General features: G+C 40.8%; 1 protein-coding gene and 1 non-coding gene across 2 annotated transcripts in view; one reads left to right on the top strand and one right to left on the bottom strand.

Moving 5' to 3' along the window:
- Positions 1 to 1,274: 1,274 nt before the first annotated feature.
- LOC114493607 lies at positions 1,275 to 1,380 on the bottom strand. Its single transcript, XR_003684237.1, has one exon. It is a non-coding gene; the product is annotated as a U6 spliceosomal RNA (small nuclear RNA).
- Positions 1,381 to 15,495: 14,115 nt separating this feature from the next.
- The window catches only part of HADH (hydroxyacyl-CoA dehydrogenase), a 49,721-nt gene continuing 46,406 nt past the window's right edge, over positions 15,496 to 18,810 (top strand). The window contains exon 1 of the mRNA XM_028506626.2: positions 15,496 to 15,741. Within this exon, the coding sequence (XP_028362427.1) occupies positions 15,610 to 15,741 (132 nt within the window). The 5' untranslated portion in view covers positions 15,496 to 15,609. The remainder of the gene's footprint in view (positions 15,742 to 18,810) is intronic.

Below are 18,810 nucleotides of genomic sequence, written 5' to 3'. Positions count from 1 at the left end.
TTTGACCTTTTGTTTCTTGCTTCATTTTAACTGCTACACAAAATTCTGTTTTACCAGATGTCAAATTAGGACGTGGACGAGGGAGTAGACCTCTAGAAAGAGAGCGATGGGCACAGCACTACACAAGCAATTTGGATAGTTGGGTAAATAGTTACTCTCAGGACTGTATCACAGCCCAAGTTTCTTATTTGCCATGTCAAGACCAGCATTATCTGAGACTAAGGATGAATCTAAACAAGTGCCTTTGGCAAAGTGTTGTTTTCAATTTATTTTTTCTATTTCTCAATTACAGTTGATATACAACATTATATTAGTTTCAGGTATACGACATAGTGATTAGACATTTATATTCATTATGATGTGACCACTCCAATAAGTCTAGTATCCACCTGACACCACAGAGAGTTACAACATTATTGAGTATATTACCTAAGCTGTACTTTACATCCCTGTGACTATGTTTTTAATAATTGGCAGTATGTACTTCTGAATCCCTTTCCCCTTTTTCACCCATCACCCCAACGCTCTTCCATCTGGCCACTATCAAGTTTGCTTGTTTTGTTTATTTTGCTTTTTACATTCCACATATAAGTAAAATCCTATGGTATTAGTCTTTCTCTGACATATTTCAATTAGGAAAATGCACTTTAGTTTCATCCATGTAGTTCCAAATAGCAAGATGTCAGCTTTTTATGGTTGACTGACACTGTATTTTACATATGTACCACACGTTCTTGACCCACTCATCTGTTGATGGACACTTAGGTTGCCTCCAGATCTTGGCTATTGTAAAAAATGCTGCACTAAAAATAGGGGTGTAGAAATCTTTTTGAATTAGTGTTTGGATGTGTTCAGATAAATAGCTAGAAGTGGAATTGCTGAGTCAAGTGGTAGTTCTGTTTCTAATTTTTTGAGGAATCTACATATTATTCTTCAAAGTGACTGCAGCAATTCACAGTACCGCCACCGATGCATGAAAGTTCCTTTTCACATCTTTGCCAACACTTGTTGTTTGTTGATTTATTGATGATAGCCATTGTGACAAGTGTGATGTGATATCTCATGTGAATTTGTATTTCTTTGATGATAGTGATGTTGAGCATCTTTTTATATATGTCTACTGGCCATCTGTATTTCTTCTTTGGAGGAATGTCTATCCAGGTGTTCAGTCCACTTTTTAATCTAAGTTTTTTTTTTTGTTTGTCGTTAGTTGTATAAGTCCTAATATTTTTATTTATTTATTTATTCATTCATTCATTCACTTATTTATTTTTAAAAATATGGAACACTTCACGAATTTGTGTGTCAGCACCGATCAGGGGTCAGGCTGTCTTCTCTGTATTGTTCAAATTTTAGAATATGTGCTGCCAAAGCAAGCACTCCTTATATATTTTAGATTTTAACCCCTTATCGGGTGTATAATTAGAGAATATCTTGTCCCATTCAGTAGGTTGTATTTTTTTTTTGTTTTGTTTCTTTCACTGTAAAACATTTTTAGTTTAGTGTAGTCTCATTTCTTTATTAATTCTTTAGTTCTCTTTCCAGAAGACACATATCAAAAAAAATATGTCTGAGAGTGATGTCAAACAATTCACTGAATATGTTTTGTTTTGTGAATATTATGTTGATGAGACATGTAAGTGGTTAATCTATTTTGTATATGGTTTAAGGAAGTAGTCTAGTTACTTCTCTTTCTCTCCATTTTCTTTTTCTTTTTTTTTTTTTCATTATCTGTCCAGTTCCTCCAACGCCATTTATTGAAGAGACTGGTGTTACCACATTGTATATGCTTGCTCCCTTTGTCATAGATTACTTGACCATATAGGCATGGGTTTACTTCTGGGGTCTGTATGTACTTTTCCACTGATCTATGTGTCTGTTATGGCCAGCACCATGATGGCTTGATTATCACAACTTTGTAGTATAGTTTGATATTGGGTGGGATTTACTTCCAACTTTGTTCTTCTTTCTCAATATTGCTTTGGCTATTTGAAGTCTTTTGTGGCTCCATGTAAATTTTAGGATTATTTGTGCTAGTTCTGTGAAATGTGGTATTGGTATTTTCATAGGGATTGTATCGAATGTACAGATTGCTTTGGTTACTATGCACATTTTAACAATGTTAATTCTTCTCATCCACAAGCACGGTATATGCTTCTATTTATTTCCATCTCCAATCCTTCCCTCAATGTCTTATAATTTTATGAGTATAGTTCTTTCACCTCCTTGGTTAAATATATTCCTAGGTATTTTATTTTTGGTGCAATTGTAAAGGGGATTGATTTTTAATTTCTATCTTTGATTGTCTGTTATTGGTGTATAAAAATGTGACCAATTTCTAAATAGAACATTGTGTCCTGCTACTTTATTGAGTTCATTTATTAGTTTTAACAGTTTTTTGGTAGAATCCTTAGCAGTCTCTCAAAGCCTCTATTATGTTGAGGTATGTTCCCTTTGTTTGCACTTTGTGAGAGTTTTTAATCACAAATGGGTTGGATTTGTCAAATGTTTTTTCTGAGTCTACATGATCATGTGATTTTTATCCTTCATTTTGTTCATGTGACATATCAGATTAACTAATTTGTGGGTACTGAACAATCCTTGCATCTCAGGAGTAAATCACACTTGATCATAGTGTATGGTGTTTTTAATGATTGCTGAATTCATTTTGCAAATACTTTCATGAGGAGTTTTGCACATATATTTGGCCTATAATTCTCTCTCTCCCTTTTTTCTTTTTTTTGGTAGTGTGTTTGTATGGTTTGGTATCAGGATAATGCTGCTCTGTATAATGAGTCTGGAAGCCATGCACCTGCTCCAATATTTTTGGAATAGTTTGAGGAGAGGTGTTAATTCTTCTTTGAACGTTTGGTAAAATTCACTTGGGAAGCCATCTGGTCCAGGACTTTTGTCAGTTGAGAGTGTTTTGATTACTGCTTTTGTTTCATTAGTAGTTTTCAGTCTGTTCAGATTTTCTGTTTCTTCCTAATTCAGCCTTGGAGGGATTGTGTGTTTCCAGGAATTTATCCATTCCTTCCAGGTTGTCCAGTCTGTTGACACGTGATTGTTTGTATTATTATTATTATTATTATTATTTAAGATTTTATTTATTTATTTTTAGAGAGGGAAGGGAGGGAGAGAGAGAGAGAGAGAGAAACATCAATGTACGGTTGCTGGGGGTTATGGCCTGCAACCCAGGAATGTACCCTGGCTGGGAATCGAACCTAGGACACTTTGGTTCCCAGCCTGTGCACAATCCACTGAGCTACGCCAGCCAGGGCCTATTGTTTGTAGTATTATTTTATTATCTGCTGTATGTCTGTGGTGTGGTTGTCACTTCTCTTTCATCTCTGATTTTACTTACTTGGACCCTCTCTCTTTTTCTTGATGAGTCTGGCTATTGGTTTGTCACTCCTATTTATTTTGTCAAAGAGCCAGCTCTTAGTTTTATTGATCTTGGCTACTTTTCTAGACCCCACTGCATTTATTTCCAATATGATATTTATTGTTTCCTTCCTTCTACTCTATTTGGACTTTCTTTGTTCTTTTTTGTTTTTTCTAGTTTTGGTGTAAGATTAGATTGTTTATTTGAGATTTTTCTTGTTTCTTCTGGTAGGCCTGTATTGCTATGAATCTCCCTCTTTGTATTTCTTTCAGTGTGTCCCACAGATTTGGGGTTGTTGTGTTTTCATTTTCATTTGTCTCCTGGTATCTACTGATTGTTTCTTTGATCTATTGATAACCAGTTCATTGTTTAGTAGCATGCTATTGAGCCTCCCTGTGTTTGAGTGTGTTTAGTTCCCTTCTTCTAATTGATTTCTAGTTTATTATCATTGTGATTAGAGAAGATGCTTGATAGGATTGTATTCTTAAATTTATTGAGACTAGTTTTGTGATCTATAATGTGGTCCATCTTGGAAAATGTTCCATGTGCAATGGGGAAAAGAATGGGGTTTGTGGACCCATGTTGATTCTGTGAAAGTCTGCAGAATGCACCAATCTGGCTGCTGATGTGGAGGAGCTGCTGGAAGAGTTTCAGGCCAGGAGAGCAAGCTGGGTGGATTGTGGTCTCAGGGAATCACGCTGGTGGGTGAATGGTGTTAGCCAGTTAAATGGAGAGCACAGATTTGGCAGCCGCCAGCACTGGGTTGTCTCGGTGGTAGAAGAGCTCAGCAGAGGAATAGTGTGGCATGTGCCTATGCTTCTGTCCCCACAGAGAATTGCTCCAGCCCCTTCCCCTCTACTTTTCCCCCTGAAGTTAGTCAATTTAGTTTCTTCACGTATGTCCCTGGTGCTTTTTGAGCTGCTATCCCTGAACTTTCCTTGAGCTTAGAGCAAGTATGTGTGTGTGAGAGTAATTGAGTTAGTCTGTCAGCCACAAAAGAGCAGTAAGTCGCAGTTTCAGCACCCCTTTGTCTTTCTTGGGCACCATCCCTGCTTGAGTTCACAGCCAGATGTTATAGGGACTCCTCTTTCCAGCACTGGTTCCCGGGTCTGGGGAGCTCAGGTGTGGGGCTGGAAAGCGCTGCTCCCCAGGGAGTAGTGCTGCAGCCAAGACAGCCCTCTTGATTATCACACCATGGGTGGGGGACCTGCAGTTCCCTGGTTCTTCCTAGCAGTCTCGACGTGGTTTCTTTACATCCTTACAGGAATTCTATTCAGCTAGTCTTCAGGTGGTTCTCAATGATGGTTTTTCTATAATTCAGTTATAACTGTGATGTATTCCTGTCAGGAGGTGAGAATAGAGTTTACTCCACCATCTTTACTGAATGTTCCATCCCCTTGTGGCAAAGTATTGAGTGCTTGTCTCTCTTACACTTTTCAGCTCAGGAAGAAGAGGTGTTTTAAAATACCTCAACCTATGGATTTTTGCCTATAAATAAAGCCCCCTGCCATCTTTTCCACTGCCTGCTCTTCCTCATATAGGTCACATCTCAGAGGTCACCTCATCAGGGAGGCTTCCAACCAAAGCCCTAGTAAAGTAGCCTTCCCTAAGACCTCCCCGCTGTACACTCTATATCTGTGTAGCCCCCAATTCATGTATGGTAACCTATCTCCCTACATGTATTTGAAAATACAAGTGACCAATATATAGAATAGTGTTTAAACCCTTCAAAAATGCACAAAACATCTTCTGGCCAAGATGGAGGCACAGGTAGATATGCTTTGCCTCCTCACACAACCAAAAGAAAGACAACAGCAGATTTAAAAACACAAAACAACCAGAACTGCCAGAAAATCAAACTCTGTGGAGCTTGACAACCAAGGAGTTAAAGATGAAACATTCATCCAAATTGGTAGAAGGGGCGGAGAGGACCAGTGTCAAGGTGGCAGCTTGAGGATTGGATGGGAGAGGTAGAAGCTGGTAGTCCCACATTTGTGTGCATATAAACTGGAAGGAACAACTGGGGAATGAGACAGACCATGCAACTCAGGGTACCAGTATGGGGAAATAAAGCCTTAAAGCCTCTGGTTGTAAAAACCTGTGCAGGTTGTGGTGGGAGAAACTCCCAGCCTCACAAAAGAGTATTTTGGTGAGATCCTGGGATCCTAGAATGTACACAAACCAAGGCACTCGGGAATCAGCAGCAGAATGGTCCACTTTTCTTGACAGTAGCAGGGTAGTGACTGAAAGTGGGGCAAGAGCCTAGCAAGTGGCAGTGTTCCCTCTCTGACTACCCCCTCCACATATAGTGCCAGAATGTAGCAACATGGGTGACCCACCCTGGTAAATACCTGAGGCTCCTCCCCTTTCTATATAACAGTTATGCTGAGACAAAGAAATATGGCCCAAATGAAAGGACAGATCAAGACTCCAGAAATAGAACCAAGTGACAAGGGGATAGCTAACCTATCAGATGCACAGTTCAAAACAATGGCAATTACGATGTTCACAGTAAAAATTGAGTATGGTTGCAAAATAGAGGAAGTAAAGGCTATGCAAAATGAAAAAATATATACAGCGAACAAGCAATGAAAGGAAGAAAATAGGGACTCAAATCAAAGATTTGGAACAGAAGGAAGAAATAAACATTCAACCAGAACAGAATGAGGAAACAAGAATTCAAAAAAAATGAGGAGAGGCTTAGGAACCTCCAGGGTAACTTTAAACATTCCAACATCCAAATCATAGGGGTGCTGGAAGGAGAAGAGAAAGAGCAAGAAATTGAACACATAATGAAGGAGAACTTCCCCAATTTGGCAAAGGAAATAGACTTCCAGGAAGTCCCGGAAGCTCAGAGAGTCCCAAAGAAGTTGGACCCAAGGAGGCCACACCAAGACACATCATAATGACATTTTCTAAGATTAAAGATCAGGAGAGAATCTTAAAGCAGCAAGAGAAAAGGAGACAGTTACTTACAAAGGAGTTCTCACAAGACTAGCAGCTGATTTCTCAGAAAAATCTGTACAAGCAAAAAGGGGCTGGAAAGAAGTATTCCAAGTCATGAAAGGCAAGGACCTACATCCAATATTGCTCTACCTAGCAAAGCTATCATTTAGAATGGAAGGGCAGAAAAAGTGTTTCTCAGATAAGGTCAAGTTAAAGGAGTTCATCATCACCAAGCCCTTATTCTATGAAAAACATTTCATAGTTTCAAAGGGACTTAGCTAAGAAAAAAAAGATAAAAAATATGAATACTAAAATGACAACAAACTCACAACTATCAAAAATGAACCTAAAAAAACAAAACAACAAACTAATCAAACAACTAGAACAGGAACAGAATCACAGAAATGGAGATCACATGGAGGGTTATCAGCTAGGATGGGGAGGGGCGAGAATGAGGGAAAAGATACAGGGAATAAGAAGCAGAATTTGGTAGGTACAAAATAAACAAGGGGAGGTTAAGAATAGTATGGGAAATAGAGAAGCCAAAGAACTTATATATACGAGCCACTGACCTGAACTACAGGGGGGAAATACTGAGGGGGGCATTACAGGGTGGAAGGGAATAAAGAGGAGAAAAGATGGGACAACTGTAATAGCACAATCAATAAAATATACTTTAAAATGCATAAAACAATAAGAGTAATTTTTACTCATCGGAATTTAAAAATAACTTTATAAAGGAAAATATCAAGTATTGACAAGTGAGATGCATTCATAAACTGTTATTGGCAATATAGATTGGAACTGTATTTCTGGATAAAATTTAAGGATATGTACAAAGATTCTAACAGTATTTGTTCCCAAATGAGTGGTACCCTAGATTGAATCTGGGAACAAATTACTGCATTAAGGGAAAAAAAAAAACGTGAATCCCAATAAAGTCTGAAGTTTAGTCAATAGTATTATACCAATGTAGATTGGATCCTAGAAAGGAATACTGCAGTAAGTGGGGGAAAAACAGTGAATCCCAATAAGTCTGGAGTTTAGTGAATGGTATTGAACCATGGTTAATTTCTTCTTTTTCAACAAATATGCCATGGCTATGCAAGATGTTGAAATTGGGAAGCTGGGTGAAGGGTAGGTACATGTGAACTCTGCACAATCTCTATATCTTTTCTATAAGTCAAAAATCACTGTAGGATGTGAGCAGCATGGTGGTGTGAGAGGACCTCCAGGTCTCTCCCCTTGAAGTTACAAGTTGGACAGCTATAATTCTACAAAGGATTTCCTGCTCCACACTCCAGCATGTCTGACACAGCTGACGTGGGCATATCGGAGCAAACAGCGTTGATGGACAGGGTGAGGGAAGGACAGACACAGAAGCCGAGTGCTGTCTGGTGCTCACCCTGACCCCAGACACTATAGCAGTGACTGACTGTAGTGATGGTTCAGGATGCAACCCCCACTGGGCAAGCCAGAGGGGTGCAGACAGGAATTGTGCCTGGATGGCTGGCATACAATGAGGCTGTGCCAAGGGGCAGAGTGGCAATGTAAAGGGTCCTAGCATTCCCTAATGCTAATCCACCAGCACCAGATTCTGCAGAGCCGGGAACCCACCCACTCTATCCACCTGTGTCCTATTTGGCAGTAAAAACCCTCACTTGCCAGATGCAAAAGGCCCAGCCCACGTGGTCTGTACTCCTTGTAGCTAAATCCACTGAAGAGACCAGAAGCCCAGATATGCAAACCCATTTACCCCTGCACACCTTTCCCCCCACCCATCGCAGCACAGAGTTGTAGAGGCAGCAGGATCAACCTAGACTGAGCAGCTCTGCTGGCAGCTTCTGACTACGGAAAGGTGGTGGCATCAGGAACACACAAAAGACACAGCCAGTGACTTCCGAATCCACAGTAGCGATACCTTGAGACAGAGGCAACTCCAATAGAAAGGGGATGCCCACCTCCTAGGAGCACCAGGGGCTTTTTCCATGGCTGAAGCAACGCAGCCCCACAGAGGTTCCAGAAGCCCTAGCAGTTCACCATAGGAGAAAATTTTAACTTGTGACTTAGCACCACCTACTGGAAAGCAAGTGAAAGACCTCTACTCACCAACTTACTAAATTCTGAGTGGCAAGTACTTAAAAAAAAAAGTTTTCATTCCCACAAATGCTCAGGTAGAGAAATATTCCATAAAGCAAATGAATAACTAAGTTAATGAGGGAATTCAGAAAGAAAATGAAAAACCTCCAGAAAATAAACATATGAAAGACTGTGACTTAAATGGCAGTGAATTCAAGATTACAGTTCTAGAAATACTCAATGAGTTACAAGGAGAGTCAGAAAAACAATTCAACAAGCTCAGAAATAAAACTGATAAACAAAAGGAGTACTTCACCAAAGATACTAAAACTCTAAAAAGGAATTGAACAAATTCTGAAAGGAAAAACTTAATAAATGAGATGAAGAATAAATTAGTGAGCTTAGGAAACTGAGCAGACCAGATAGAGAAAGAATTAGTGATATAGAAGATAGAAATTAGGAATGGCCCAGCTGGAGTTCAAGAGAGAATTGAAAGTTTAAAAAAAGATGCATGAACTCTACTAGGAGAGCCACCTGACTTCATTAGATAGAGCAATATCAGAATAATGGACATACCAGGAGAAGAGCAGGAGAAGGGGACAAAGAGTCTATTCAAAGAAATAATCAACAAGAACTTCCAAAATCTATGGAAAGAACTGAATCCACAAACCTAGGAAGAACACCTAATTATCTCAATCCAAAAAAGGCCATCTGAACGGCATATTATATTAAAATTGTCAAAAGTAAAGACAAAGAGAATTCCCAAGGCACCCAGGGAAAAGAAAATGGTAGCCAATAAAGGAACCTCCATTAGATTATCATTGAATTTTCCAGCAGCAACCATATAAACTATGAAAGAATGGAATCAAATATTCAAATTATTGACAGAAACTGCCAGCCAATAGTAATATATCCTGTAAAGTTATACTTTAGATATGAGGGAGAAATAAAGACTTTACCAGGCATACAGAAGGTGAGGGAATTTACCACCACAAGACCTAAATTATAAGAAATGCTGACAGGTGCTTTCCTGCCTGGAAGAAAAAGGCAAAAGGATACAGAACTATTAGCAAGATGACTAACAGATAGACAGTAGCAGGAAACTGCAACCCTTGTTCAGAATAGGGTAGTAAACACTTAACTTTAACATAAAGGTTAATGGAGGTAACAACATTTTAGAAAAAATAACAGCTACTGTAATTTGTAAATGAACACATAGCATTAAAAGGAATAATTCGTGACAACAAAAACATAAAAGTGTGGGGGGGGACTGAACTTGCACAGATGAATGGAGTAGCAGTCAGAAGAAAAAGAACTAGTATATATATGAAAATTTATTTTGCATAAACCTAATGGTAACCACCAAAAAACATCTAGAACTGAGGCACATAACATAAAAAAAGAGAAAGCAGAGAAAAAAATATAGAATACTACCAAATGACAGATACACAAGGGAAAAGAAACAGTGGAGACACAGAGCTACCAGAAAACAAACGATAAAAAGGCCATAAGAATTCTTCATATATCAGTAATCACCTAAATGGAAATAGACTGAACTCACTAATTAAAAGGCACAGAGGAGCAGGATGCCCTGGCCAGTGGCTCAGGGTTGCAGGTTAGATCCTGGGTCAGGGCACGTACAAGGGCTAACTGGTGAATCCATGGGTAAGTGGAACAGCAGGTTGATGTGTCTGTCTGTCTGTCTGTCTCTGTCTCTCAAGTGAATTAAAAAAAAGGCACAGAAGAACAGGATGGATCAAAAAACAAAACCCAACTATTAATATATGCTGCCTCCAGGAGACACATCTCAGCTGCAAAGACAGACTAATTCAAAGTGAGGGGTCAGGGAAACAATAGGTCAAGCAAATGGTATTCAGAGAAAACAGGGTGTTTACCTCAGACAAAATATATTTCAAGACACAAAAGATAGCAAGAGACAAAGATGGACATTTTATAATGATGAACAGGACAACACATCAAGAAGACATAACACTTACTCATATACATATGCACTCAATCTGGGAGCACCAAAACATATAAAACAACTACTAACAGAACTAAAGGGAGAAACTGACAAAAAAATAATTATAGTAGAGACCTAACTACATCACTGGCAGCAATGGATAGAATCATCCAAAAGAAAGTCAGTAAGAAAAAAATCAGTCTTTAATGACACATTAGACCAAATGGAGATGATTGACATTAACAGTTTTTCATCCCAGAACATCAGAATGTACATTCTTATCTAGTTCACATGGAACATTCTCAAGTATAAACCATATGTTGGGGCACAAAACTAGCCTCATCAAATTTAAGAAGATTGAAAACATATCTAGCATATTTTTCCCACCACAATGTTCTCTCTGTATTTGGAAATCAACTGCAAAAAAAAGACATATACATTAATATGTTTATTGCAGCACTACTGACAACAGCCAAGCTTTAGAAGCAACCTAACTGTCCATCAATAGATGAATGGATAAAGAAAGGGTGCATATATACAGTCAAAGATAATTCAGCCATAGAAAAGAATGAAATATTGCTATCTTGAACATCATAGATGGACTTATTTCACTTAGAATGTCAAAGACAAGTGCCAGATAATTTCACTTAAATGTGGAATCTAATAAACAAAACAAACAAGCTGAACAGAAACAGACTTAGATACATAGAACATTTTGGTGGTTGCCAGATGGGAGAGGTGTTGGGGAGATGGTTAAAAAAGGTGAAGGGATTAAGAACTACAAATTGGTAGTTACAGAATAGTCATGGAGATATAAAGTACAGTACAGCAGATATAGTCAATAATATTGTAATAACTGTATATGGTGTGAGATGGGTACTAGATTTATCAGGGCAATTACTTCGATGTTATATAAATCTCTAATCACAGAGCTGTACACCTGAAACTAATATTGTATGTCAACTGTAATTAAAAAAAAAACATAGCTCTTATATAGTCTACAGGTGTAAACATTGGGAGTCACTGTGAAATTTGCAGTTCTGGGCTTTATTAATAAGACTGTCTAAATAAATTAATCTGCTTAACCCTTAAAATATTAGTGTAACAGTTGAAGCTCCAAAACTAGACACATATAATGATTACTGTAAACCACTCCCCCCCTTCACTTTTTTTTTTTTTTGGTTTAGCAGCTAGGGAACTTTCTAAGGAGTATGGACGTATGAAAAGACAAAGGCTGGGAGCTTGAGGTCAGAATGGGTTCAAATCTGAGCCTGGCTAGTCAGTAGGTAGGTCACATTTAATAAATGTTTTAACTGTTTGGAACCTCGGTTTCTTCACCTGCAGAGGAGAACAGCAGTGGTAGCCTCTGGGTTGTTACAAAGAGAGGCAAAAGAGCAAAAGCATAATGGTCGAGAACATGAGCCCTGAAAACAGACTGTCCTGGGTTTGGGTTCTACCTGTGCCATTCATTGGACATGTGACTTTGACCAAGCTTCTGAACCTCTCTGGGCCTCCACTTCCTTACAGGTCAAAGAGGAGTACCTTTAGTTCCTACCAAATAGGGTTTTTGTGAGGATTTAATGAATTTTCCCAGTAAGGGTGGCAATGTCAACCCTAATTTGCTATACGTAAGCTTTTGGTTGGGGTTTCTGGGTTTTGCTGTTGGGCTGCCCTGAGTAGTCACAGCTTCTGGTTTTCTGCCACACGAAATCTAAAAATCTCTCAACAAAACACAGTGTTCCCAGTAAGCCAGAAAACATTAATTTCCCACAAACAGAAGGAAAATTCCAACTTACCTAGTGAATTCTCCCCATTACTGTTCCTGACTGCTAACACACCCTGTCCGTGGGTCACTATCACATGACCATGTGAAGACAGCATCGGCTCCACCTTTTCTGCCTGCCTACCTCCCAAAGCAGCACAGGCGTTGATATTCTTTATATACTGCCACTTTGTTGGAGGCCAAGGGCCAGTTGCACTCTCTCCTTCTGCCACTCCCAGAGCCTACCACCATGTACGTTTTCAAATAACGCTTCTTTGGTATCTATTTTTAAAATATTACAATTGTCCACTTATAGGACAAACCTGAGTAGTCGTTACTTACTCAGTTCTCCATGCCAGCACTTTCCTTTGCCGTCTCTGAGTTGGTTCAATGACTAGGGTCATGCTTCCTAGCACTTCACTCTTCCTGCAGAGACAAAGGAAGCATGGCCCCAAGAACAGTGTGGCTGTGCAAGGCAAGGACCCCAGAAATTGTTACTGGGCACCTGAAAGCCCAAGGCCACACTTGGAAAAGACTAGCTGTCCTGGTGAAAGAAGAATGATTCTACTGTAAGCGTCATCTGATTGGGACTGGGCGGGGGTCAGGGCAAGGTGGCCCTTGCTTCATAAGACTCTAAACGGAGGCTAGACTTTCAGTATGAAACAGCTGCAAGATACCTGTCTGGCTGTTTCTTTTGACAGACAAGAGCACAAGAGCCCCAGGAGGTGTCTGCATATGGCCATACTTCCCACCAGGGACAGAGCCAGGACCCCTCCCAGTGCTCCCTTCTCAACATGACATTTACATAATACAGATGGCCTCAGATTAGAGAATTGCTAAAAAAAATACGGCACTGGTTATTCTTTCTTCCTAAAGAAAACAACTCATGGATCTGAAAATGCACCATTCTCAGGCATTTTGTTTGACATTACACACATTTTAAAAAAATATGCTGTGACAACATGTCATTAGAATATGTTTAGCCTTGCATTAGACACAACTTGTAACTGAAAATGAAAGGTTTAAAAATCCACCTAAAGAATCATCCATGCATCTTCCTAATTTACCAAGTTTTTTTCACCCTCATCATATGTAATTCCTTTTCCTTCTCCCATGCCAACATTTTCTTGTTTCTACCTTTGCATGTGCTGCTTCCTCAGACTTGAATACTTTTTTCTTTTTCTCATACACGTACTCAATTCTTCAAATTACTAGGTTTCTCTGTAATTTTCCTTTTCCATTTCTAGTCCCATCAGATTTTGCATTTGCTACACCCTAGCATTTAATGGACTTTATTATTTGGATGTGACCCTATCTCTCTTTAGTACTGTCCCAAGTCTAACAGTGCTCATCAACAGCACTTCTCCTGTGTTTTTACAGAATTAGATGTGATCACAGCAAAGGAATGGTGAACACAAGGTTTACTATGATAACTACTTCCCATAGGAGGAAGCCTACTTTTGATTTGATGGTGAGTTTGTGGGTCCTTATTACATATTTACAACTAATTTTTTGTAAATATGTAACAAAAATTTATTAAAAAAGTTATTACCAAAGTGTAATATTGAAGGTGAAATATTGCACCTTTGTATATTTGTAACAAAAAATTTATAAAAATTTTTTTATTATTGAAGTATAATAACTAGAAATTACATGAGGGAGAAGATTGGCCTTGTCGATATCAATTACTCCACAAAAGTTACTCTTTAACCTGAAACCATCAGATGTATAAAGTTGAAATGAGATTGTTACAGAACAGACTCAGGATGGGGGAGAGAATGATATACTATTACCGAATGGGCCCCATTCTGCTCCCGGGGTCCCCCTGTACTAGGTTCGCCTTCCCCACCTCCAGGGAATGATGTCTCTCAATGCCAGAGATTGGTGAAAAGGAAAGGAATTATTTATTCAAAAAGTTATGCAGACTTAGAGTAATGACTTAATGTCTTCATTAAGATACTGAAGTCCTTTAGAATACCCACAAACACACACAGTCCTTCCTTCTCCCTCTACCCAGTCCAGGGTACAGTATCTCAGGAAAAGAAGTAGAAGTCCGTGGCTCAGGTAGCCCCTTGGTTCCGGGCACCATCAGCTGTGTTGCTGCTGCAATCTCCAGTTAATCCAAAACCACATGGCACCTTCTCATGGCCCACTTCAAGAGTCCTTTCACCCCTTTTCTTCCCAGCAAGGTCTCTCCTGCTTCCCAAGCCATGTGGCAAAAGGGAGCACCCAAAGCCCCATGATCCCTCTGCCCTTGCATGGCTGACATACCTGGGTCTAAATCCCAGCGCCAAATCTTCCTCTGAAGCCCCATTTCCGACTTCTCCCTCAATCAGTTACACCTGCCAGCATTCCCCTATTTCTCCAGCTTTTCTGGGCTGCCCTAGTAAGTCCCAGCAGGCGTGGCCCCATGGCATGGAGCCAATCATCTCCAAGCTCTCGCACAGGAGCTATAAACAGAGGGAGTTCCTTCCCAGTTACATCATGGGTTGAAGTCACTCCTATCTCCCTGGCTTAAAGCAAGGCCCCAGCTATTTAACCTATCTATGAAACCAGTTAAAGGTTATAGATATGTTAAATGATCATGCCAGAGGTTACCTGCAAAACTGTTGCTATGCAAAATAGCTCTCAATGACCCTGCTCCATGTGTCCCATCCCCCTGTTCAGACTTGTGGGGGTGAGGACATCATATATATGTGTGTATATATATATATACACATAATACATATACATACATAAATATTTCCTAGACACCCTGAGTTCTGGACCCCATTACAAATGCCTATTTGGGCCCCCCCCTGGCTGCACCCTCTATGAAGATGTCTAAACCTGATCTTTACATAGGAACGCTTGGGCCATTCGATATATATTTTGATGTGAGTAGTTTCTTTCCGTTTTAGCAGAAACACTTGTCCACAGGAGTTAATCCCTAGAGTTGATTATCTGGCAACATGACTCAAGTGTGCTCATTTTGGGTCTCTTAATCACCACCATCAAAGATGTTTTAACTCAGCGCAGAGGTATACACAAGTATCAAAGGCCACGATTTAACAAGTCAACATTACGTCTTTATCTTACCAAGGGCCGATGGAAGGGAAGGGCCCGCTCTTGGTCCGTCCTGGAGCGCAAACCCCCGCCCTACTCCGCTGTGAACCTCAGGTCCTACATAATGCCTGGTTGCTGTGAGCCCCTGCCTAGACGGCTGAAGGCAGCAAGCGGTGCCAGCCTTTTACGACCCAGACGCAGGCAACACAGGAACACCTCCCCCACCGGCAGCGACTAGGGGCTGAGTAGGCCGCGGGTCCCGCCCCATCTTGGGTAGCGTCAGGGCTACGCCTAGGGCGCGCAGGGAGGCGGGGCCGCCTGGGTCTCCGCTGCCTGGAGGTCGGCGGATTGCTTGTGCAGCGCTGCAGAGCCTTCTTCGCAGGGTCTCCCAGTCGTCGCCGCGGTCTCCTCCGTCTCCATTTCTGCAACATGGCTTTCGTAACCAGGCAGTTCGTGCGCACCGTATCCTCTGCGTCCACAGCTTCAGCCTCGGCGAAGAAAATCGTCATCAAGCACGTGGCGGTCATTGGCGGCGGGCTGATGGGCGCCGGTATTGCCCAGGTGAGCAGCCCAGCGGCACCGCTTCCCGTTCGCTTTGCAACCTGAGTTGAGAGTGCTAGAGGTAGCTACCTGGCGTGTCTCGCAGAGAGGCAGGGGTCCACGGGAGAGCCGGGGAATTTCCTCCCCGCTTCTCCCCCGTGTAGTTGAAACGTCTCGGGTCTGGGCCTGTGACTGTTCATTCCCCAAAGATCCAGAGTCTTGGGACTAAGCCTGTTTCCTGGTCTCTAAGTTCCAGCCTCCCCCAGGGTCCGAGGAGGGCTGGGTGGAGCGTGTTGGTGAATGCGCTTTGGAACTGAGACCTGCAGAGAGAAGGTAGTATTGTTTTGTCTGAGGTTGAGACGTAATGTGCTTGCTTTCTTCTGGGCTTACACCCAAATTGCTTCCAGAGACCAGGGATTTTTTTAGAATCATATAATCTTTGTAAGAGTAGTTTTCTGCTCTACTAAACGTGTTCCTTTTAAGCCCCTGTGTGCTTCCTTTGCTGGGTTACAAAGAATAATAATAGTTACCACTTTTGTAGAACTTCGTAAAGTTACCTAATCTGCTCCAGAGGCCCTGTGAATTTTCGGAAGGCTATTAACGCAAAGTTGACCTTTCACCCAGTGCCCTTTGTGCCGAAAACCTGAACAATTTAAGGGCTTGGAGAAGTGGGAGGGGAAGATAAAGCGGCAGGGAGGTCTCCAATCTCAATATATATCTTCAAGACTGCCCTGTACCAGCCAAGCTGTGGCTCAAGGTCAATTGTACAGTTGATTACTCGGATACTGTGATACTTGCCTCATTTATTTTTAGCAAATTCCAGCTTATATTGGAAAACCTTGATTTTCACATCCTAGTTGATTATATTCTTAGCATTTCAGCCCTTTGCACGTTGTAATGTTGAAGGGGAGACTAATTTTTTTTAGTGGAGACTCAGGTGCATTGGATACAGTCATGAAAGAGTTTATTTTTCAATGTCCTTCCAGTCAGGTCCACATTTCCATGCTTGATCTTTTAAAAATCTTTTACTATTATTAAATATCATAACTTTCCTGTCCCTGTTGTTTTTTTGCAACATATTAATTTGATTGCTTTTTATTCTAAAATCAGTATTTCATTAAGATTTTATCCTTCTAGCTTTTTACAGTTTTTCATGTTTCTGGAACATACATTGCCTATTTTATTGTGTGGATGCTCTTTGGCTGCTAGGTTATGGTGTCTCCCTAATCTGTGTCTGCAAGGTATGTGAGGAGTAAATCCCTTTAATGTAAGTCCAAACATTGTACTGCATTATAGTATAGAGATATTTTAGCTTGAGTGCACTTGTATTCCCCTGCTCCACCAAAAACCTTCCACAGTGTGAGAGTGAGATTTGTTGTGGGAAAGTATAAAATACTGTATTTGTTTAAAAACATTTAAACAACATTCAGATTTTTTTTAACGTATTGATTATTAGGAAGGGAGAGAGAGAAACATCCGTTTGTTGACTTATTCATTCATGCATTCATTGGTTGCTTCTTGTATGTGCCCTGACTAGGGATCGAACCCCTCAACCTTGGCATATGGGCAGCACCCACACCAACTGAACTATCCAGCCAGGGTTTAAACAACATTGTAAGGGCAAGATATTAGGGCCTAAGCCTCCAGTACCAATACAGGAGATGGATCCAGAAACTATTGTTGATGCTGCCTTGGAGACATCAGTGAAAGAGATTAAAAACCAAGTAGAAAGCAGTCTTGAAGGTTGCCCAGTTCTTGGAGTGCTGTATCCATTATTGGTTGGAAAAGGGTGTTATGTTGCACCAAAAGGCCCAGAGGTGACACTTGATAAAATTATGGGTATGGTGTTGGAACTTTCATGTGAGAAAGGAGGGAGGAGAGAGACGTTGATAGGAACACAGACTTGTGGATGAAATCCTTGAGTAGTTGGACCAGGGAGTGCCTTTTAAAACTTACGGGGGAATAAGAGAGAGCTGTTTATCCCACAGGTTGGAAATATAATGGAACTGCCATTCCAAAGTTGATAAAGACCAGAAGTCTAAATAGTGGACAATCATAAGGAACAGTAATTTCATCCTTACAGAACAAGGTTTACAAGAGCCTCATCCACTTTAGATGACAGCTCTAATCCTGTGGAGGGGAACCATGCTTGTCTGCAGAACAACTGGTTCTACTAGTGCCACTCTCAGCCAGTAGGTTGGTTGGGTTCAGCAGTTTAGCTGACCCATTTCTGCACTGCACCCTGGGCATACAGTTGTAAGCAGTGTTGCCTCATTCTTCATGCTCCTTGACCTACACCTCTTGGTACAGAGTAAATCTGTTTCGTTTATTGAGTGCCACAGACAATAGTTGATGTGTTTTGGCTATCGATTGGCTCCAGTTCAATATGGGGAATTGGATGGCCTATATGCTGGCTCTGCCTCACTTTGGCTGTGTAAACATGGGCAAGTTACTCAACTGTGCCTACTAATCTCTAAAGTAGGACTAATGCTAGTACTAGCCTCATAGGAGGATTTAGATGATTGAATGAATTAGAGCATGTCAGGCACTTAGCACACTGTCTGGTACCTAGTAAGAGCTCACGAAGGGTTAGCTGCCTTTATGGTTATCTTTTTTTTTAATCCTCACCTGAGGATATATAGTCACTGATTTTAGAGAGGGAGGAAAGAGAGAGAAACAAACACTGATGTGAGAGAAACATCTGGTCAGTTGCCTCCTGCACACACCCCAGTCGGGGATTGAACCTCCAACAACTGGGAATCGAACCTGCAGCCTTCAGTGCCTAGGATGATGCTCCACCAACCAAGCCACTTGGCCAGGGCTATATTTATTATCTTCATTGCAGTAATGCTTGTCTTTTTGTCATCCTCCCCTTATACCATTCTCATTTCTGATTGTTACTGCCGAGGTAGGCCTGTAGTGTTTAGATGGAGAGCATTGGTTGTGATTCTGTTCCATCTTGTTTAATGCTGAAGGCAAGTGCCAGCTGCTACTGCAGTTTGTCCAGGGATCTCTGAAAAGAGGGAAGGCACTTCCTGTTCTCTCCCTATTGTATTCTTAATCCTCATAAAACGAGAACAAACTAGCATC

This window comes from Phyllostomus discolor, chromosome 1 (assembly GCF_004126475.2).
Source record: "Phyllostomus discolor isolate MPI-MPIP mPhyDis1 chromosome 1, mPhyDis1.pri.v3, whole genome shotgun sequence".
Classification (NCBI taxonomy): domain Eukaryota; kingdom Metazoa; phylum Chordata; class Mammalia; order Chiroptera; family Phyllostomidae; genus Phyllostomus; species Phyllostomus discolor.
The sequence above is the reverse complement of the archived record's forward strand: the minus strand, read 5'-3'. Positions and strand labels throughout refer to the sequence as shown.